The sequence below is a fragment of the Phacochoerus africanus genome, chromosome 5 (genome assembly GCF_016906955.1).
Source record: "Phacochoerus africanus isolate WHEZ1 chromosome 5, ROS_Pafr_v1, whole genome shotgun sequence".
NCBI classification, from domain to species: domain Eukaryota; kingdom Metazoa; phylum Chordata; class Mammalia; order Artiodactyla; family Suidae; genus Phacochoerus; species Phacochoerus africanus.
The window spans coordinates 91084970-91108181 of record NC_062548.1 but is presented as its reverse complement, the minus strand read 5'-3'; the positions used below and the strand labels follow the sequence as shown (position 1 = coordinate 91108181).

Here is a 23212-nt window from a genome sequence, read left to right as displayed (position 1 = left end):
GGGTCTTTGGACTTTGGAACCCACAGGTTCTTGTCCAGGTTTGAAGCACCCATGCCCGCCCCCTTCCCTTCGTGGGCCTAGCATGAAGAGTGGTTCTGAGTAAGACAGCTCCCTGCCTTGCTCCTGCTAGATTGATCCCTTGCCCCTGACCAAGAGGACAAGGTTTTTCAAACAATTCTAGCCTTCCCCCAACCTGCACCATTTCCAATAGCAGGGATCACTGATTTTTGCTTGCCTGTTGTTTTCCTGATACTGTCATCTTATTCTGCTAATCTATCTAAAAGAAGACAAAGCAATAAAAAAAAAAGTGGATTTTTTTTTTTTTTAAACCACCGTTAATTCCCAAACAGGCTGAGCTAGGTGGAGAAGATAGATTTACCACGAGATTTGCTAAGCTTTAAATAAATCCCACGTTGAACTGCCCTGAGTGAGTTTTACATAAAGCCTTTGTTCAAACCATACTGGCATGTATTGTTGTAGAAACGGGGTTTTATGGACTAGCCACAGAACCTGGCTGTTTGTCATGTCATTTGTGTGGGAGAATATGCTTTTGTTCTAAACAACCAGCCGCAGAAGAATGCCCCCTCCCCCCGTTAAGTTGAGATCTAATTGCACAAATATGAAAATTACACTAATAGTAACAGGTAATAGTGATACCACGTGGTAAAGTACCAAATGGATGGCCTTGAAGCCCTGGAGTTCAGAAGGGGAAGTGGGCCTTCTGGAAGGGGTGTCAGGAACCTTAGCCGGTGGTGGGGTTCCAACTGGATCCACAAGGAGAGGTTCGGGTGTGGATAGCCAGAGAATAGAGGGGCTTTGTGCCAGCTGCTAGGAAGAGTGGAGAGAGCGCTTAGGGGTGGGTGTCAGGAGGGACCTGGTGTAGGGAGAGCATCCTGGACAAATTGGAGTCTGTTTTTGGAAGGAGTGATGATGTTAGGTCACTTGCAGTGTTTACTGTCATGCACACAGTTCATTTAGTTCTCACAGTCTGATGAAGTGGACAACTTATACTTTATAGAAGAAACAGGCAGTTGACCAGAGTCTTGCCCAAGGCTGGTATTGCTAGTGAGGCAGAGAACTTGGACTCCAGCCCCCACCCTCCTGTCTGTTGGTCGCCTCCTTTCCCACTGAGCTCTGCCAAAGGAGAGGATACCCCTTGGGAGTGTGTCCCAACCGGGAGGAGATGGGCAGGAATGAATGGGACACAGTAAGTTGTTTCCTGTTTAGTATTACTTGGGCAAGAATTGTTTATACTCTTCTTAAGGCTCAAGGTGTGATGTGTATAGGGAGGTGTTTGGGGACTTAGTGTGAAATGAGTTTGGGTGCATATATCAGAAGAGATTTTGTAATTAGCGTGTCCTGTCCTACCCTCTGTATTAAGTTGAGATGCTTGTGTGTGTGTGTGTGGGGGGGGTTATTCGTTTTGATTAAATTATAAAAACATAAGCAAGTGTCTATCATATAGGTTTATGGGAGACCAGTGGTGTCCTTTCTCTGTTTCTTCTTCACCTGAACAAGAGATCAGCAGGCACTTTGGAATTCACCTTGCACACAAGTGAGTCTTTCACTCTCCAGCACGTAGATTGTATTTTATAGCTGGAAGTGACTTTAGCGGCTGCTGAGTTAGCTCTCTTTATTTCATAGGTCCTGTAACTCAAGAGTAAGCAGCCAGCAAGGCCACCCAGCTGGTGTGTGGCATCTGGCCTCTCCAGGTTCCCAGGATTGGGGTTATGTCCACCCTACCACCCTTGGAGAGCTGTTGCTCCAGGTGGCTTCAGGGTGGCTTTGGACACCCATGGAGAAAATCAGAGGGAGCAAGGCTTACCGGGTGAAACAGAGTGGCCAGCTCCCAGGGGCCTCCCAAAAATGTGGAATCTTCCTTATGTCTTCCTCTTTTATTCAAGGAAGCTAAAAACAGCTCCAGGAAACATTTGTTTTCTCTTTTGCATTTCTGAGCTCTGACAAAACCCCTGCCATTGGGATTATTCCATAGTTGTGCAAATCCTGACGCCGTGCAGGGTGTAACTGACCCAAACTCAAGTCAGAGTGGTGGACCTAGGAGGGGCCAGCTCCCTCCTTCCTTTCTAAGGGCCTTAGGTTCACTAGGTGGATTTGCCCAAGATCACACTACTTTTCAGGGGCGGGGCCAGCTGTTCTAATATGCAATGAGAATTATGTTGTCAGTTGCTGGAAGTTGGTTATTTAGCTCCTATAATTCACACTCCTCCTTTGGAGCTGGAAAGAAGATGGGTCTGGAGCAAGGATCCAGGCAGGTTAGACCTGTGCTTGATAAAGATGTGGGACCAGAAGGGACCTTGGAAAGGGGAAACAGGAAAAGTGCCTGCAAAACATGGGAACACGGGCCCTGGTATGGAAGAGCAGGGAAACTTGTTAGAATGATTTAAAGAAGGAGCCATAAAAATAGGCATTTCCGCAGAGGAACCCTTCCTGCCTGCAGAGACCTCCTTGTTGTTTGAGTCTGGTATTGATCCTTACTTCTGCATTCATGGCCCCTCAGACCACCTCATCAGAAAGGACAGAGAACAGAAGCGCGCATGTTGCCATGGGAACGGACCTGTGTCACACTAGGAATTTGACAGTAATTAATGGAGACAAGACAGGGAAGGCTTCTTTTCTTGGCAGAATGATCCCCTCTTGAAGCGAGGCTTCAGAAAGTGTTTATCACTGAGAGATGCACCCCTCCTCCAGTTCCATTGTGTTTGGTATTTTCCATTGTTATCTCTTCCTTTTGCGAAGATGGAAGTTGAGTAAAAATAAAAATAGCTCTTTTTTTTTTCTTTCTTTTTAGGACCGCACTTGTGGCATATGGAAGTTCCCAGGCCTAGGGGTTGAAGTGGAACTACAGCTGCCAGCTTACACCAAAGCCACAGCAGCAAGGAATCCGAGCCAAATCTGCCACTTACATCACACAGCTCATGGCAATGCTGGATCCTTGAAGACCCACTGAGGGAGGCCAGGGATCAAACCCAGATCCTCATGGATAATAGTCGGGTTCGTTATCACCGAGCCATGACAGAAACTCCAAAATAGCCCTTAAAAAAAAAAAAAAATACTGTCTGCCAGATGGGAACTAAGCCTCCTTATTCTCTTTCACGGGGACATATGTATGTGCCACATTCAGTTCCCGGTGCGGCATGAAGAGGACACGCCCTGGAATCCTGGCTCCGTGTGTACCAGCCAGCCTCACAATCACCTCACCCCTCTGAACTGTCCGTTCTCATCTGTAAGATGACAAGGAGGTCACTGGTGGCTCAGCAAGTTAAGGATCGGGCAGTTGGATCCTTGCAGGGCTGGGGAACAGATGCGGCCAAAAAAAGTGACATGAATAATACTTACTATTACTGTGAAGTGTTATTATGAGGATTACATGTGGTAACAGACATAAACCACTTAACAGAGAGGTTAACACAGTCAGTTGCTAGGAAAATGGCAGCTAAGAGTCTTTAGATCTTGGGAGCTGTGCTGTTTATGTGACCCGACATGTTTCAGGGTATAGTTCTGTGCGATCATTAACTCTCCTAACATTAATTCCCTGTAATGCTCGCTCCCGAAACTTGTCCAAGCACCGTGCCTTAGAATATTTCAGAAGCCCTCTCTGAGGCAGATACAACACAAGTCCTGGGAGTTGGTGGTCTTGAATTTGGTCTTGATTCTTATTCCTCTGCATTGTGTGACCAGCACATCAAACATCATCTAACCTCGCCACGTCTGGTTTATTCTTTTGGTTTAAAAAAGGTTAACATGCCATTGAGGATAAGTGCACGTCAGTTGAGATGAAATGTGGGCCAGTGTTCGAAAAACATAAGGAGATGTCTTGTGAGGTGATAAAGCAGCCTGCGCCACGCAACACTTTGCCTGGTTTGAGTTACAAGCCGCACAGCATGATAATATTTAAAATATCTCTGTAAACCCTGCTTTTCCAGTCCTGTTTCCTAATAAGCTTTGCATTATGGAGTTCTTACTTTGGATAGCAGCCCCAAGTGTCGAGGTCGGACTATTTTCACATCTTTTCCCCTCTCTCTTCTAGTCTCCCCTCCCTCCAGACTCCAGCCAGTCTTAAGTTTTCTTGACCACTTGTCCTTTTATTCCTGTCCAGGGTTTGATTCGGGGGCAGCAGGATTAGAAGAGTAATGTTTTCATCACTATCTGGGGTCACCATTCATTTCTGGTTTTAAATTCGCTTTTCCATTGACGTATTTCAGCCTCTCTGGCTCTCGGTGGGAGAGTTCAGTCTAGACCCTGAACAGTTCCCAGTGTTGACAGAAAGGTTTGTTATTTCTCTGCACTTTGAAGCCCAAGTGGCAGGGAGGGGAAGACCCCCTCGCCCCGCGCCACTTTTAAGTAGAATTGTTGGGAGGAAAATCCTTGAGGTGCCCTTGCTGGTAGAGACACTTTGTGGGTTTGAGAGTGCCATAATGATTACACCATATCACTTATGTAGCAGCCCTTTCAGATCATTAGTGATATTATCCCCATGTTACAGATAAACAGTTGAGAAGTAAGGCACTGGTTTGCCAGAAAGTGTGGAAATTGTGACTTAAACCTGGTCATTTTAACATAAGCAGCATCTTCTACATCGTATTGCCCAGCGAAAGCATATGCATAGATCTAGTTTGTTCGTATTGAACCAGTAAGAAAATTAAAAAGAGTAAAACTTTAGGGGGAGAGGAGCAGAATATCACTTCCCACCCCAAAAGTATGGTTTGATTTTTGGGAGAATTGCAACAAACAAACAAAACAAAGCCAGGTGAGAGATCTCCTGAGAATTTTCCATTTCCTCTGGCTTTTGGAAATAGGTGAGGTTTGTTCTTTAACGATTTGAGTAGCCTGATCATTTATCTGAAAGGGTTTCCCTGCCATTTTTCTATCAGTTCCTTCCTTAGTGTTCTGGGCACTAGCATTTCTGGTGGATGGTGCTGGCGGGGAATTTCACTGGGTCTAGGCCTGGAGCGACCCATTCCCCAGCCCCCACCTGGCGTGACAGCACCAGCGTGGGGTCCCTGCCACGTGGCATTAGACCCTTCCAACCTGCAGGAGAGCCTTTGGCCCCCTCACGTGGTCCTCCCCCACCCACATCCCTGCACCCCATGTTCATGTGTGTATGGAACACGGTGCACTGGGATTTTGTCGAGAAAACAGAAGCTCGAGGTGTCTCACTAATGGTTGAGGTCAAGTTTTTCAAGATAAAGTCTGAGAGGATGGTGGTTACACCTGAGGCGGCCTGGAAGATCTGGCCGCCCTCAGCCTATTCCTTGTTCTCCTGCTCGGGTCCTTCTGTCAGATGACAAGACAATTTAGTTAAGAGCTCGATGTCCTCTATTCAAGGAAACACAGTCCCTGGACTCAGGAGCACTGCTTCCTGGGGGCAAGGGCGGGCTTTAGGAGCCTTAGATGATGCAGCCCTGGAAGCGGCACATTGGCTGGGAGGTTGGGGGTTTCCTTAGAAGGCAGGCGGGCCTATGTTCTCAGTGGGGTGAGGTTGAGCTGGGGCGTTGTGATGGGTGTGTGTTCGGGCTCCCGGACAGGCCTTTTCCTTTAAGTGCAGGCTGACTTAGGTTTATGCCATGGGCTGGGCCACCAGGCGCCTCTTTTGTGAATCCTGATATTCAAATTAATGTCATCTAATTCCATGCACGCTGTTCCTCACACGCTCAGTTAGGAAATAACTTTTTCTGGCCTCGCAGAGGTAATCGTGGGAGAGCATCTATGGCCCTTTGAATGCCCCCTGCACGCTGCCCCACAGTTCTGGGCAGCAGTCCCCAACGAGCACCATTGTAATCACAGATCCTTGGTCTGACCAGCAAGAGACACCAAAGTCCTCCGAATTCCAGAATCCACACACCTCCTTAGAGGCAAGTGGTCCCCATCCCTCAGCTTTGAACAGAGTTGCAGCAGGAGCCTCATTCAGTCCAGTGGCCACCTGGACACACGAAGAACAAGGGACCTCTGTGGGGTGTCACTTGGTCAGCCAGGGGAAATGAGAACTAAAGTTCCCTTGGGAGAACTGGGGCAGGGACCTACGACTTCTCCTGGGGAGGACTGTGGGCATACCTGCCTCATCGGGCTTCTCTCCTGGCCTCGCTGCAGGAGGAGGCGGAGGGGGCGGTGTGGAGGCAGCTGGGCCTCCTTTGGCAGAGCAGGCGCCAGCGTGGGCTGCGCACCACATCTGCAGTCTTTCACGGAATCTTAGACGGCTTCTACCCCCTATTCTGTTTCCTACCTGACCTTTTTCTTACTTCACCAGATTGCTTGATTTTGATGTAATGTTATCACTTGACCTAACATGAGCAACAAATCCTAGCATTTCTGACATACCTGAAATGTGTTAGTTGTGAAGTTTCTGAGAGAGAATGCCTTTTTTTTGGGGAGTGGGGAGGTTGTAAGTAAAGCTGTCATAATACAGACTTCCCTCCACACCAGAGGGGAATTGGTTCCAGGACTTGGGGGTGCATCCAGAGGGCCGGCCGTAGTGAAAAGCTTGGCTTTTAGAGACTTTTCCGTTGCTTTTATTTGAAAATAGAACTTGCCACTTGTGGCAAGACCTCTGCTTGTAATGTTACTTCCTTAGGGTCAAGGCACATTCTTCTCTGCTTGTTAGTGCCTTTTTTTGGAGAAGAGAAGGTCAAGAAAAAAAATAACAGGCTCTGAGACTGGGTACTTCAAGTGGCCACTAGTTACCGAGTTGTCTTCTTTCCAGATGTTTTTCATTGAGCACATGGCTGAGGCTCTCAGCTAGGGAGGGGAACATTGGGAAGGAGCAGGCTGTTGCCAGAGGACCTGTGTGTGCCTGGGTTGCTGCACTCCTGGCTGCCTTTCTTCTGCGAGGCTGGCTCCTAGCACACACCGTGCCCCGTCCATCCGTGGATGTTCCATTACGCCATGTGGACCTTGTGCTCTGCACCAAACCAGAGGCTGCTGAAAATATAGCAGAAGTATAAAGAATCATCTCCATTCTCAGAAGCCAGTAGTCTGGATGTAAGAATGATACTACAAAGTAACAGCAAAAGTGTAAGACGTATGATGAGTTCTTGAACTCTGTGGTCCAGACCATCACTGTGTAGGTTTAGGGGGAAAGGGAGACCTGTGAGACCTGGAGTGGTTACAAATCACTTCTGAAAGGAAAGGTGTGCCTTGACCTGAACCTCAGAAGGTGGGTGGGGTCTGGAGAGAGGGCCAAGGAGGTCAAGCGGCAGCCCGGCCAAGAACATCCTCTGGCTAGCAGGGTGTGTGCAGCCTGGTGGCAGCCTGGTGGAGGCGTGAGATCAGCCTGAGGTGGAAGAGTGAGATCTGCTGGAGTGGGTGTGTGGAGCAGTAGCGAGGACGATGGGAAGGACGGAGCCAGGCGCTGGAGGCACCAGCTTGCTCTTGACACAGGAGACATTAGAGAACCATTGAAAATTTCACGTGTGTGTGTATCTATCTTGATTTGTAGCTTTATTTATGTAAAAGGTTCACCTTCAAAGGGCCTTTTTTGGATTTTGATATACCTGTGTAAAAGACATTTGGGAAGTTCCTGTTGTGGCTCAGTGTAATGAACCTGACCAGGATCTGGCGTTGCTGTGAGCTGTGGTGTAGGCCATAGCTGTGGCTCGGATCCTTTGTTGCTATGGCTGTGGTGTAGGCCGGCAACTCTAGCTCTGATTCGACCCCTAGCTTGGGAACTTCCCATGCTGTGGGTACAGCCCTAAAAAGCAAAAAAAAAAAAAAAAATTGGGGTAGTTCAAATTAATCTCACATTTTGTTCCTTTATCCCTCTTTTCAGTAAATTACTCTTATGCAACTCCCTCCCCACCATCCTCACAAAACCATCACTTGGAAATTCTCCTGATTTGGTGGAGTGTACCTGCTTTGTCATTTTGAGGCAACCTTAGGAAACAACCCAAGCCAACAGGTGGCAAACCTATTTTTACTTTTAAAGCAGCCAGAAAATTCTCAGAGATGTTTTGCCATGCACCTGCAAAAATTACACAGATGGCAGTAGTAGCTCTGAAATTCTTTATGGAAATTGGGTTGCTTTTTCTCTAAACTTCCAGCTTTTATGCTCATTTGTAAATTGTGTAGCTTCCATGATTAAACAAACCTCTGAAGAGTGATGGGTGATCAACCCTTAAGTAAACTTTTCTAAGGTTGTTAGATAAATGCTGTCTTTGGACTGAACGAGCACATGATTGTTAACGTTTTGGTTTGGGTGGGAGAGTGCTGATGAATGGGCACGTGTAAACTCTGGGCGGTAGCTCTCAGCCTCATTCTGCCCTGTTGGATGACCTGTTTTCCACCTTCTGCTCATCTGATTCTAGCCCAAACCCACCAAGGGACGAATGCGCATCCACTGTCTGGAGAATGTGGACAAAGCCCTTCAGTTCCTGAAGGAGCAGAGAGTCCATCTGGAGAACATGGGGTCCCACGACATCGTGGATGGGAACCACCGGCTGACCCTCGGCCTCATCTGGACCATCATCCTGCGGTTCCAGGTAAGGAACTGAGCATCTTTATGAAACTGGCCTCCCCACTCCAGAGGGACCAGGAACACCAGGCCGAAGTGGCACCTCAGAGTCAGATGTGTGGAGCTGTGTGTCACATTTGGCTGTCCCGTAGGCATGCCGCAGCTACCATGTCCTTCCTCAGTTTTCCTAGCCCCTTAAAGTCTTGAATCTGCTGTCATATTTTGAGGGGGTTTCTGGACTGTGTCCCAGCCCACCAACTCACTGGTACTTGCTCTAAATGTGGTATCTGCGGCTCCGCTCTCAGGAGCAGAGGTGTAAGGATGTGGTTGGTGCTCGGTTACTACCACTGAATAGTCTAAACTTTGCAAGACTGTGACATGCATCATAGAATATTTTTAGGAGAAGCAGCTTAGAACTATGACACATGTGTGGGCTCTGTTTCTACCTTCTCATTCTCCTTTAGTTATGAGGAAGCAGTTTCCAGAGGGAATGTGCAAAAGCCTTATGCTCTTTTTGAATTGATGACCATTTTATGGGTTTGTTATACCCAAAGGGAAGGTTCTAAATATAGAAATAGTCTAAGCCAGAAGGTGCTCTGAAGGTCACTCTGTCCAGTTCCTTTGCTTTATGAGGGAAGGGAGGAGCCTTGTCACACAGCCAGTGGAGGCTGCCACATGCTTCCAACCCCTTAGGAGAAAGCTCAGCCTTTCCTGTCTGGGAAGCATCTCCAGCTTAGTCACTGGTTCTTTCTCCAGGCTATTTCTTCATGCTCCTACTTTTCAGTTAAAATCTGAAATGCAGAAAACACTTGTCACACAGCATCAGGTTCCTCTGCAAACAGAAGTCCTAGCCGTCCTGTCTCCTGGGTGGCTGTAGGCTCTGTGCCTTCCTTTCCCGCTTCTTTTGATGCAGTCTGATTGATTTTTTTTTTTCTCGGTAAATAAAAATCTCACCAAAAAAGGGCAAAAACAGAAATCCACTTATAGCTTTTTTTTGTATTCTAACTAAAACTCTGAAATCAACCTCGAACCAGTTGTTTTCCTTCTCGCCTCCCGAGCCCGGGGCTCTCACTTTGTGTTCTGGGTGGGTATGTGGAATGGAAGGAACAAAGACAGTCCCTGAATGGCTGGGTTCTAAGCTTTGACCCAACTTCTGACTCCTTGGGAAAGCTTTTCACAAATTCAGGTTCCCTGCTCTCAGCCCCAGCGCTTGTAATTAAGTAGCTCCGAGGCAGGAACCGCTGAAGATGACATCAATAATGGAGTTAATTGCATCCATCAACAACTTTATTTTGCAAACCGAACTCTTGTGCAGGTTTTTGCCATTTAATTCCTGAATAATTTGAAAATGGACCGAATACCATTAAATCATTAATCATTGCTCTTGGCCTTAGGCCAACAGAGGTGGAACGAGCAGGACCTTCCTTGAGCCTCACCTCTGTGCCGTAGGGTAAAAAGTTCTATTTTTCTTGCCTTTGGCCTGTAGTAATCAGAGCGTGGAAGGCATCCTGACGGGTCTCTCTCAACAGCAGACTGGTGCCCATGGCTGAGAGCTGGCGCACACGGCCCTTTCCAGGATTCTGGGCATGAATTGGGTTGAGTCACTGACTAATTAGTTTCCTGCCAGCTTGCCTTTTTCTGCGCTTGAACCTGTAAATGCTGATTGGTACTTTCTCCCTTTTCTTGGAGGCCAGAAATCCAGGCTGATGTCACTGCATGGCCTGCAGGGTTGGCATCTGATGTGATCCTGCCTTCCCCAGCAGCTTTCTTTTTTTTTTTTTTCTTTTTGCCTTTTCTAGGCCCTCTCCCGTGGCATATGGAGATTCCCAGGCTAGGGGTCTAATCGGAGCTATAGCCACCGGCCTACACCAGGGCCACAGCAACTCAGGATCTGAGCCGCGTCTGCGACCTACACCACAGCTCACAGCAACGCTGGATCGTTAACCCACTGAGCAAGGCCAGGGATTGAACCCGCATCCTCATGGCTCCTAGTCGGATTCGTTAACCACTGAGCCATGACAGGAACTCCCTCCTCCAGCAGCTTTATCATATTGTACCCCCCTTCCACAAACACGTATTGATTCTATACCAGACCAGGCCCAGCTTATGTTCTGCCTCCTCTGTAAAGCTTCCTCAAGTATCTACAAAGATCTTGCTCCCCAGCTCCTGAATGTGTAATAATCTCATGTTATCATTTCCCGTGTGTGTGTGTGTGTGTGTGTGTGTGTGTGTTGTGTGTGCGTGTGTGCGCGCGCGTCCTGAGACATGGTCTGCCCTGATGGGTGTAGCAGGTGTCATTAAATGCCACTGATGGAGTTTCTGTAGTGGCTCGTCGGTTAATGAGCCCAACTAGGATCCATGAGGATGCTGGTTCGATCTCTGGCCTCGCTCAGTGGGTTAAGGATCTGGCGTTGGCGTGAACTGTGGTGTAGGTCACAGTTGTGGCTTGCAGCTGGCATTGCTGAGGCTGTGGCGTAGGCTGGGCAGCGGTAGCTTCGACTGGACCCCTAGCCTGGGAACCTCCATATGCTGTGGGTGTGGCCCTAAAAAGCAATAAATAATGAATGAAAATAAATAAATACCATTGATAATTGACAGGTTTATGCTGCTTCCCCTTTAAAAGAGAATAAAACGTGGTAGGAGAAACAGAAATGAAAATCTTTAGGTTTTCCTAGTCCACATAGGGAGCCGTCTTCATTTCAGAAGGTAAACATTGTTTCTTAATGAGCAAGTCTGGAAACAGACTCCCGACACACAGAAGCATAGGAAAGCTGACAGGGATTATTGTAAAATTCCACCTGCCTTTCCCGGTGAGTCAGTGTCTTACCCCTTGAGAGAGGGTTATTCTTGCACATTCACTCTTTGGACTCTGGAGTTTATGCTGACTCAGACTTTTCTTACCACAATTAAAAATGGAGAATTTTTCTCTTTTTTGTGTTTGGCCACACCCACGGCATGCAAAAGTTCCTGAGCCAGGGATTGAACCCATGCCACAGCACGGACCCAAGCCACTGCAGTGACAACCCCAGATCCTTAACTCGCTGAGCCATATGAGAACTCCAGAAATGGAGAATTTTTTGAAAGGTGTAATTATTTCAATTTCTTGGTGTTTTTCCTAGTCAAAATTTTCTTTTTAATCTTACATTTATATATTTTATCCTCCTCCTGTCTCTTTTCCTCAAAAAGAACTCTGGAGTATGTTTCTAGATTAAATGGAAAGACTCTTGACAAGGACCAGGACAGGGAGCTTTGGAATGCCTAGAGCTGAAAGAGAGTGATAGCCACCATTCCCACCCCACCCCCAATCCCACATTTTATTATTAAAATCAAGGAACTAAAGGCAAAAGGGCATTTACAATGTTTGTCTAAAATCACCTGTCTGGTGGGCAGCCCATGATCTAAGAGCTGACGTGTGGATCCTTCCCGAGAGCTCAGCATTTGTTCCTGTGCATGGCAGTGCTCTGAGATAGCTCCTCCTCGGAGGGGGAGCCAAGGGACTCGCCCAAGGGCAGTTGTAGGGGAGCCTGCATTCAAACCCAGCAAGTCTGATTTAGGTTCTGGTAGACCAGGCTCTATATCATGTCGAGAATACAAGGCCTATGAGTAGCTTATGAATGCAGACTGTCTTAGTCCCTGCAGGCTGCTAAGACAAGTACCATGGACTGGGTGGCTTGCAAACAATAGACATTTATTGTTCACAGTGGTTCTAGAGGCTCTGAGTCTGAGACCACATAGTCAGCCCTTCTCTGGGTTGTGTCCTCACATGGTAGAAGGCCCTCGGGGGCTCTCTGGAGCCTCTCTTAGAAGGCATGAGTCCCATTTAGAGGACTCCACCCTCCTGACTTAGCACCTCCCAAAGGCCCCACCTCTTAACATCATCACTTGGGGGGGTGGTTAGGATTTCAAGATTAAGGATTTGTCGAGGGGGGGTGGTTCCCATTGTGTCATAGTGGGTTAAGAATCCACCTGCAGTGGCTCAGGTCACTGCGGAGGCATGGGTTCGATTCCTGACCAGGTGCAGTGGGCTAAAGGATCCAGTGTTGCTGTAGCTGTGGCATAGGTCAAAGCTGTGGCTCACATTCAGTCCCCAACCAGGAAACTTCCATATGTCCTGGGTGAGGCCATTAAAAAAAAAGAATTTGTGGGGGGGGCAGACATTCAGAGTACATAGCACAGACACATGGAAATACAGCATTTAAGCGCACTCTTTCTCTGAAAGTTTGGGTCCATTTTCAGGAAATGGTACCTACACTGTTCTCATCAATAAAGGACTCACCCTGGTGTGAAAAATATTTGGTTATGACAAACTAAACTTAATGTTTTTCTGGGGTCTGATGAGGTTCAAATTGTACCATATGACCACCATGTTAGCTTGTAGTTGGAAAGATAGGCTGCATTGGAGGTAGCAATGACCCCTAATCGATCCTAGGAGGTCATACAGATAACAAGTCTTCATTTCCGTCTTCCCTCTGTGCAAAGTAGAAAACCTGGTTCTGGTTGGTGTTTCTAAGAGGTGAGCCCTGCCTTCAGAAAGCAGGTTTCATTGACCCTCAGAGTAGACAGTCTGCAGGGCTAAGCATTGATCTAAAGTTTACTTTTTATGTATATACAGATCTGTTCTTTTGTGGCTTTCATCAGGAAGCTGACCCATCTTTCTGTCTAATATTTCTTGGAAAATCTTAGATCCAGGACATCAGTGTGGAAACTGAAGACAACAAAGAGAAGAAATCTGCCAAGGATGCGTTGCTGTTGTGGTGCCAGATGAAGACAGCTGGGTGAGCGTGAACTCGGGACTGGGGCCTGCTTCTCCTGGGACTAAGTTCCACCAGAGTCATCACTTTCAAGGTGTTGACGCGTGTCTCTTCCACCATTTCCATTGAGATGTCTTGTTAACGGGAAAGCAGTTGGTATGCTGACATTTCAGTTAGGTCTCAGAGCGGAAGGCGTTCTGATTTATATTCTGTACCTGTCATCTGCACAGTCTCCCTCTGTTTATTAACGGAAGTTCCAGAGAGCAGTTGATCTTGAATTTTAAAACCCCGAAGCCGTGTTTAAGAATCACATCAATAATATTTATGAAAGTTGTGGTTTTCTCCTCTCTTTAATTTATTTCTATTGCTTTGGGAAGCCTTGTGCAGTAAATTTAAAGAGTAGTCTTTGTACATTATCTCAGTTTCTGTTTCTTTTATTCGTTAATTGAAATTTCAGTGAAGGTATTTTTTAGAGAGCTGCATCTTGTTTATTGTTCACTGAAACTGTCACAGCGCCTCGGTATGAATTGAGAACTGGTTTTGTACCAGGTTCATTAGAAAGTTACTGTCGGGACTGTTCGGAAGACACGTATCTGTAATGATCAGTCAGTAATAACTATGGAGACCATGAAGAGTGTAATAAGGCTTAATAAGGGGATCAAGATAGGAATGAACTTGTAATCAACCTCAGATAGAGGGTACTATTAGTGCAGGGTAGTGCTCTACTGATCAGTTAGGGCCAGGTTGCAAACATGGGGAAGTGTTGAGGGAGATGCTTGACTCACAGCACTTCATCCAGTTCAGTGATATAAGGAAGAATGAAAGCTGAATGTTTGAACAGGTAACCCCAGCCACTTCCTCTCCCAAAGTGACACGTGAACTCAGGTCTTGGTGTCTGCAGGGTTCCGATATCTGGGTTGGGGATATGGAAAGCCAGTGAGGCAGAGGGGCCTCAGGGCATCTAGGTTGTTGTGGTCACTATTTTCTCAGGCAGGGAAACAGTTCGCATTCTTTGTCAGATTGAATTACCAAGAAAGAAAAGCCATGTGGATGTGTATTTTATTTTTATTTTCCAGCAAGCAGAAGTTGAGGTAATGATGGCTTTGACTTGATTGTCCTCACGTTTTCACAGCGCTTCCAAACTTTTTTTTTTGCCTTTTGTCTTTTTAGGGCCCCACCTGCAGCATATGGAGGTTCCCAGGCTAGGGGTCTAATCAGAGCTGTAGCTGCCAGCCTACGCCAGAGCCACAGCAACGTGGAATCTGAGCCGCATCTGTGACCTACACCACAGCTCACGGCAACACCAGATCCTTAACACACTGAGCAAAGCGAGGGATCGAACCTGCAACCTCATGGTTCCTAGTTGGATTTGTTTCTGCTGCACCATGACGGGAACTCCCAAACATTTTTTTAAACACTGCGTTTAGCAAAAGGATAGACCTTTATTTGGTAATTATGTTGCTTTTCTTTCATGCTTTGTCCACCTTAGGTACCCCAACGTCAACATTCACAATTTCACTACCAGCTGGAGGGACGGCATGGCCTTCAACGCCCTGATACACAAGCACAGGTGAGTCCCTGGAAGTCACGCTGACAACTTGGGGGTAGGACGGTGACATCCTTGAGAGCAGCTCTGGGTTAACTTTTGCTCCTTAGGTCCGTTGCCATAGATGTTGCACCGCGGTGGAAGTCCCTGCCTTCCGAGGGAGGAAAGTGGGAGAGAATGTGTAAATTCTCCCAGACAAAAGAAACAAGCTCGCCCATTCTCTTCAGTTCTCTTAATAAACGTTGAGGTGTTTATTCAAAAATCTGGTTTCATTGTCTGATGACGAGATAATACTGAGGCTTTGATTCTGGCAGGTGGACAGTGATCGTGCCCCGTTGGTCACGTGACGTGTTTTCAAGCCCCGTTTCTGTTGTGTTCCACTGTTGTTCTCCATAGGCCTGACCTGATAGATTTTGACAAACTGAAGAAATCCAATGCACACTACAATCTGCAGAACGCGTTTAACTTGGCAGAGCAGCACCTTGGCCTCACCAAACTGTTGGACCCCGAAGGTGAGGACCAGAGGGGTCAAAGGTGGGACCTTTGGCATCGCTAGCATTGGGGGATTTATATACAGTGTGCTCTGTGTCAGTTGGTTTTATATGTGCAGTGTGCTTTGGGAATTATCTAAGGAAGAGGAGCTTAATTTTGGTGTGGGAATTACTTGAGGATTTGTGTGAAGGATTACGCCTGAAAAGGCCCTGAAAGATGAGTATGGGGAGCATTAAACACGTTCCCAAGGAGGGGGCATGGTAGACAGAAGGATTTGTGTGGGAAAGGAACCAGGAAAGAAGAAGGCGTGTTTGGGGACTAACAGTTCCCTAGAGTGGAGTTTAGAGTAATAATAGGAAAAGTAGCACTGGGCAGGTGGTGGTGGTGGAGGGGACAGGTTAACATTCTTGGAGGTTATTCAGCGGGCACCGGGGAGTCACTGATGGGTCAGCCTCTGTGCTCAAGGGAGAGGACCTGTCGGAGGCTGTCCATGCGTACTTGTTGGCTGACATTCATCCCACAGTAGTGAGAGCATGGTTAGGCATGGGTGGAGATGGGGGCCAGGGGGAGTCAGGGGCCTCCTTAGTTTGTGCAGTGTTCGCTTCTGAGCAAGATCTCTTCAGTGAGGAAGGTACCAGGAACATGTGGGCGGCAGAAGGTGTAACACGCCAGTCCCTCCTCCTGGCTGGCTGTTTGGCGGCACAGCGCCCCAGTCTCTGCATAGAACCACCCTCTGTCTGCAGGAGAACCCCAGAGATGGACTGCAGGTGACATGGTGTGGACCTCTGTGGGGCAGTCGCACAGGTTATAGCTCCTTTGCTTAACAGAATCATCTCAGCGTGAGCTATCACAGGAACTTGTACTAATGCGGAGAAGCATTTATAAAGTGTACGAGAATTTGTTTGTAATGCTGGGGCTTTTTAGTCCCTCTCAGCTGTGAGCAAATCAGAGAGAGAGAAAATTATGTGAGTGAAAGTTTAAAGTTTTTACAAATATAGCATGGGAAGTTGAAGTCCCCAAGGGCAGATGCAGGTCATGAGGCTGCCAGGCAGGCTTCTTGCTATTTTCCAGTGCATCAGATTCACTGATAAGTTCACTACAGGAAGCTGAGATAAAATTATCTTTGTGTAGCCCATTAAATGATTTCTTAGTATAAACAGAAAACTAAAATTCCTTGGGCTGCGATAAATCTTTGTACTTAACCCTTGCCTTACCATGGAAAGGCATCCTGCCAGAGCCCTAGCTCTTTGTGTTTTAATAAAGAACCTTTTTAAAAAAATTACTGTGACAAAACATTTTTAATAACTTGCTCATTAGTTAATCTCACTCATCACCACCCACTATGAAAAGGGGATTGATGTTTCCCAGATCATTTGAAGACAAGGGGCTAAAAAAAAAAAAAAAAAAAAAAAAAAAGCAGTTGAGGAGTTTCCATCATGGCTCAGTGGTTAACGAATCCGACTAGGAACCATGAGGTTGTGGGTTCGATCCCTGGCCTTGCTCAGTGGGATAAGAATCCAGCGTTGCCGTGAGCTGTGGTGTAGATCGAAGATGCAGCTCGGATCCCACGTTGCTGTGGCTGTGGCGTAGGCCGGCGGCTATAGCTCCTATTCGACCCCTAGCCTGGGACCTCCGTATGCCTCAGCAGGTGCTGCCGTAGAAAAGGCGCAAAAAGACAAAAATTCAAAAAATTCAGAAAAACAAAAAACAGTTGATGTCATGCATGCTGTGGGTTTGATCTTGATTATTATTTGTCCTTAGCTATTATTAGTTGCCCGATGCCCCAGAGAGCATCAGTTACAATACAATTGTAAACAAGTTGGGGGGGGGGGTGAGGAAAGGTTTTGCCTATTCACTGCTTCCCAATTATGTCGACATTTTGTGTTTATTAAATTGGATACGGGGCCGGCATGGTTTCCTGGCGTTCCTCCAATTCTGTCTCTGTGGGGCCCTCTTTGAGGGGGCCGAGCAGACCCAAGAGTCGTCACTGGGGCTCTGGCGTGGGAACAGTAGCTGCGGCCCCCACTGCCATCAGCTGCCTTGGCAACTCTGGGCCCTGATGGTCTCATCTTGAGATAAGAGAAGCAGCCCTGCCTCACACAGGGCTGCCCGGAGGATAGACGTGAAGGTGCATGTGTGAATGCACGTTGAAAAAGAGCCCAGTGCCTCCGTGAGGAGCCATCCGTGTGCTCTGTCCCCAGTCTGTCCCGGTCGCATACTTCCCTCCACATGGCCATACGCTGCAGATGGGCCACCTTCGTTCATGTGCTCCCTCCCTCCAAGGATAGTGACTGACCACCACTCTGTATGTGGACAGCACATTAGGGGGTGGGAGGTGGGGTGGCACATGGCTTCCCAAGATGGGGTTCCTGCCTCGGGGACTTGGTCTTGGGAGCCTAACAAATGTAAGTAATCGTAGGACCTGGCGGAAAGTGAACTCTAAACAAAGCCCTTAAAGGATCAGAAATGGCCGTGTGGGATTGGCAGCCTCTGAGCTGGACCTGGAAGGACAGGAGAAGGTGGTGGGGTGGGTATGGCCTGTTCAGGCAAAGGGAAATTGTGACTAAGGGGAAGGAATGTTAGAAATCGTGGTGTGTTCAGGGGAATGGTGAATAGTCCAGTTTGGTTCGACTCTAGAGTGCCTTAGAAAAACTAGTAGGCTATAGGGTTAGAAACATCTAGAGCGGTGCTTGGCACTTAGAGTAAGCCCATCAAATCTTCAATGGATAGAAGGAAGGAAGAAGGGGAAGGAAAGTTAAGGCAAACTGTAGAGGACCTTGGAGCTTATAGTTTACTTTTCAGACTGCAGGGCATTTTTGAGTAATTTGAGATGGGAGGACATGTATTCATAGCTGGGCCTCTGCAAAATCAGCTAGATAGAGCCAGGAACAGAGACCCAGTGAAGAAGCCATTGCTTTAGGCTTCTGGGTGTGTGACTATGAGAATCAGACCTGTGAGTGACAATAAAGATCCATAACTAGACTCCTCTGGTCTCAGAGCCGGTGACTGACTGGATATGGGTAACAAGGAGATAAAGACTCCGTAGACCTAGTATTCGAAAAAAATTTCAGTGCAACTGTTGGAAATAAGGACTCAAGCCGAGACCAGCTTGAGGGTGGAGGAGGCAGGGAGGTAACCATGGAGTGGCAAGGTGGTAACCACATTGCTGAGGTATCTGACTCAACTACTGCTGCATCCTCCATTTCTGCATGTATTTTCTCCTCCTGGTGGCCTGGGATCCTCCAGAGAAAAGATTGTGTCTTTTAAGGTATTATGTCCATGTTGCAGTAGAAGGCACATTTGAATGTTCATATAATAAGAGAGCCAGTGAGATGGTTTCATCCTTGTTAGCCTTATAAATAATGCACTGATGGCAGAACTTTCCAGCACAAAAAAATGAAGACAGGGGCCTGTTCAGTGTTAGCAGCTGTTCCGGGCTGTTCCTGCTGCCTGGGTGGCGGCACGTGAGCAGAGTACTGAACGGAATCTCCTCTGGGTTGCAGATATCAGCGTGGACCACCCCGATGAGAAGTCCATTATCACTTACGTGGTGACTTATTACCACTACTTCTCAAAGATGAAGGCCTTGGCTGTTGAAGGAAAACGAATTGGAAAGGTAAGCTCACACTAGTTTTGTAAGTCGTGAGACGTAATTAAGGTTTGTGTGTGAGTGTGCCGCCCTGGCACACGCAGGCATTTTAGCTATTGGGGGTTTGTGGCAGATTCTCTAGATGACAGGGAAGTGGGCAGAAGCCCCTCCATCCCAGAGTAACAGGAGGCAGGAGTGGTGGCCAAAGGATTTAGGGAGGGCTTTCAGGGGGAATCTCAGACCCAGAAAGACCCCTCCCCTCACCCTTGCCAGAAAATTGGGTATTGAAAAAATCTAATTGAGCCTCCTGATGTTGTGAATATAGAAATCCTGTTTACCAGCCTTGCAAAGACCTCAGTATTATGCTTTTTTAAATTTTTTTGTTTGGCTGATGTTCTCCTGCCATATATTTCTGTGTTTTGGTTTGTTGTTTTTTGGGGGGGAAGGGGGGGCCACACCTGCGGCAAATGGAAGTTCCCAGGCTAGGGGTCAAATCAGAGCTACAGCTGCCTATGCCACAGCCACAGCATTGCGGGATCTGAACCGTGTCTGCGACCTACACCACAGCTCACAGCAATGCCAGATCCTTAACCCACTGAGCAAAGCCAGGGATCAAACCCACATTCTCACGGATCCTGATCAGTTGCGTTTCCACTGCACCACAATGGGAGCTCCCCACCTGGCCATGTATTTCCAAATACCTCAGACTAGAAGACTGTCCTCTCAGGGCAGTGGAATGGAAAACTCATGGGCATTCTCAGGACAGGACCAAGCAAAATAGAGCCCTTTTTTGTTTCTCTAGGAATTTTGGAGTTTTGGCATCAGGAGTCATTCAGGATCTCAAGCCCTTTGCCTGGGGCTTGGGAGGTTACAGAACCAATTACAGGTTGTTTGTCATTGCTCACAAACAATAGCCACAGTCTGAGTGCCTATTAGCAAATGGTTCTTGGAGTTTAAAAGCATTTGTGCCAAAGCCAGTCATTAAGTGTGTGTGTGCTCCTGTAGACTTGCAGTCATGTTTCCCTGTAGTAATACGATCATGCTTTTCCATTTGTCTAAATCTTACTAACAGGTGCTTGACAATGCTATTGAAACTGAAAAAATGATTGAAAAGTATGAATCCCTTGCCTCTGATCTTCTGGAGTGGATTGAACAAACCATCATTATTTTGAACAATCGCAAATTTGCCAACTCACTGGTTGGGGTCCAACAACAGCTTCAGGCCTTCAACACTTACCGCACTGTGGAGAAACCCCCCAAGTAAGATGCAGACTGGAATGCATTAATCTTCCTAGGGGTAGAGAGATCATTGCAGCCACAGACCTGGTTTTCTGACTTGGGTGGTCTCATTGCATTGAATACATCTCCCCAGTGGCCTGTCCTCCTCCTTTTCCCCTGAGCCAGTGTCGCTGAGATTGATTACAAGTCATACCCTCAGTGAGCCCTTCCCAGTAGCAGTGTGCCACTGCTCTGTGTGATACATGAGACTCCCAAGAAATGGTGCAGGTCCCCAATTCCTCATCCAAAGCTCTTGTGCCTAGCTCTTCTGTGTTTCAGAATTCCATGGTTTCAGATTTTAGAGAAGTAGCAGAGTGCATGTATGTGGTGTGTAGTAAGACTCCAGGTGGGTCTGAGACAGTAACTCATCATCAAGCCCATTAACAAATCTGTGCAATAAGTCACTCTGTGTCAGCAAAGAAAGATTATAGTTTCATATCAGTTCAGATCAGGTTTTGCTGCCCCAAAAGTTTGATTTTTTGCATATTTTATTTATCTGGTGTTTTTTCCGGTTTTTTTTTTGGCCATGCATGCAGCATTTGGAAGTTCCCCAGCCAGGGATCAAACCTGCATCATAGCAGTGACAAAGCCAGATCTTTAACCCACTAGGCCACCAGAGAACTCCTGATTTTTTACCTTTTAACTTTTATTTTTACACCCATACCTGCAGCATATGGAAATGCCAAGGCTAGCATTGAATTGGAGTTACACCAATCCACAGCCACAGTAACACTGGATCCAGGCCACGTCTGTGACCTATGCTGCAGCTTGTAGGCAATGCCGGATCCTTAACCCACTGAGTGAGGCCAGGGATTGAACCCACTTTGTCATGGGTGCTTGTTGGGTTCTTAACCCACTGAACCACAATGGGAATTCCTTCACCTGTTCTATAATTTTATAATTGTCTAATAAGGATCATGGATCTTATCTCTTACTATAGCAAAAGTCATTCCTCCCATTTCTGAAAATCACTCAGTTGCGAATTCCTGGCTGAGGTCTACAAGCCGTCGACAGTGACACTATGTAGTTCAGCTGTGTTGTCCGGATGAAGCAAGTTCATTGTCCAGGGCTTGGGGTCTAAATCTTGATTGCATTGATTTAACAAAAGAGTAGCATTCTGGACTCCTGAATGTAAATCTCAGCAACAACAACCAACCACAAGAAAATCCCCCAGTTGGATACCTCTTGAGGTCGGCAATACCTAAAAACCAACCCACTGTGGTTTCTTTTAACACCCCTTTCACATAAACCAGACTTGAGATAAATGGCTTTTAAAGTTGCATGGCTGCATGAAGTGTTTCATTTTTTCTCCAGAAGCAAATGAGTTTTTTCCCCCTTTGATGGAACAAAATACAGTAGATAATGTTTATGGCTGGTTTTCTCTGCTTAGATTTACTGAGAAGGGGAACTTGGAAGTCCTGCTTTTCACTATTCAGAGCAAGATGAGGGCCAATAACCAGAAGGTCTACATGCCCCGGGAGGGGAAGCTCATCTCTGATATTAACAAGGTAAAAACCACACCATGTGCCTCCTATGGGTTTTCAGGTTCTATCAGTGGGTCTTGATTGCTAAGAAATCTTGAAAGGCTCTTCCCTGGACCACAGAGTTGATAACGTGCCGGCCATTGCCTAGGCAGTGCCGAGGATCAGTCTTATGGTGGACCAGTCTCTTAGAAGTTTGGGGTGGGGGGATGTTAGAGTTTATCAAACCAGTCTTGGTGCAACCTGTTTATTTTGTGCTACATGATCAGTTTACCTTTCAGCTGTCCCAGGCAATTGGCTCAGACATCTGTAAATTGCAAAAGGAGAACTCAAGAGTTTTATTTTCATGTATCTGGAACCCCTAGAGATTGAGGCTTAGGATTTGGGCTCCTGCCATCAGCAAAGCTGTCAAAAAATTTGCTTCTGTGTCTGTTTTTTCTGCAATTATTGAATTCTACAGTGGGCATTATTTACAGGCAGAAATTTGAAGAATCTATAACTGTGGTCTACTGTACGCATTTAGATTCTTTTAAGTGGGTTTTTTTTTTTTTTAATATGAACTCAGATATATTTCCGAGGAATGACTTTAATCGGTAAAGATTTCGGAAAAAATACCCAGATATGTGAATTAAAAACAAAAGGTTCAGAGTGAGGTGAATGAGAAATTCATAATAGGATTTCTTAGGAAAAAATCATTAATCTTTTTTATAAGCTCAGAGCTGTTGATGATACTTTACTTCCTCTCAGATAAATTAAGAGATTTATAACTTAACTTACATTGCTCCATATCTACACTGTTCTGTTTTCCAGATGCAGCACAGGATCTTTAGATTTAGATAGGGACAAGAGTTCCCATGGGGCTCAATGGAGAGAAAATGATGTTTTTCCCAAGGCTTAAGAGTCAGTGATGGTGGGAATGGGATTTGCCTTTTAAGTTCTCGGGTCTTTTTGAGAAACTCTAGCTTGTTAACTGCAGCCTAGGATGCAGTTCCTTGAACATTGCAGGCAAATATTCCTTTTCACTTTTGTAGGCCTGGGAACGACTGGAAAAAGCAGAGCACGAGAGAGAACTGGCCCTGCGGAACGAGCTTATTCGACAGGAGAAACTGGAACAGCTTGCCCGCAGATTCGACCGCAAGGCAGCTATGAGAGAGACCTGGCTGAGCGAGAACCAGCGTCTGGTGTCCCAGGTCCTGCTCTAAAACAGTGTGGGAGAAACTGCTCCCGGGGCCCCCTAGAACCCTAGACAGACCCAGGGGCCCTAGGACAGCTGTTGGTCGGCATCCAGTGTCCTGAAGCCGTTGTCATCTTGTCTGCTTCTCATGAAGAGGATGTTTATAATTTCTAGTATACTTTCTCTTCTATTTATCTAACTTTTCATAGATCTGGAAGTAACTCACAGTTTGTTTAGAGCCAGTGAGAGTGTGTGAACCATTTGTATTTATATGGTTTTAAAAAATTTTACCTCTTTCCCCCAGTCCTTTGGCCTTCAAAACAGCTAGACTGGCCGTGAAATAAATAAGTGGCTACTTTTCTGCTTGGCTTAATACAAGCCATCACCTGCTCTGATCTCATAGGTCAGGAGCTACCCATGAGCCGAGCCGCACCCTC

At 46.7% G+C, this 23212-nt stretch overlaps 1 protein-coding gene across 3 annotated transcripts in view; it reads left to right on the top strand.

Moving 5' to 3' along the window:
* Positions 1-23212, top strand: part of SPTBN1 (spectrin beta, non-erythrocytic 1) — a 200194-nt gene that overhangs the window by 132876 nt on the left and 44106 nt on the right. For all 3 annotated transcript variants that reach the window (XM_047782079.1, XM_047782080.1, XM_047782081.1), the window contains 8 exons: positions 8319-8492; positions 13148-13239; positions 14705-14785; positions 15158-15273; positions 18757-18869; positions 19915-20102; positions 21511-21628; positions 22633-22791. In XM_047782079.1, coding sequence (XP_047638035.1) covers positions 8319-8492; positions 13148-13239; positions 14705-14785; positions 15158-15273; positions 18757-18869; positions 19915-20102; positions 21511-21628; positions 22633-22791 — 1041 coding nt within the window. The remainder of the gene's footprint in view (positions 1-8318; positions 8493-13147; positions 13240-14704; positions 14786-15157; positions 15274-18756; positions 18870-19914; positions 20103-21510; positions 21629-22632; positions 22792-23212) is intronic.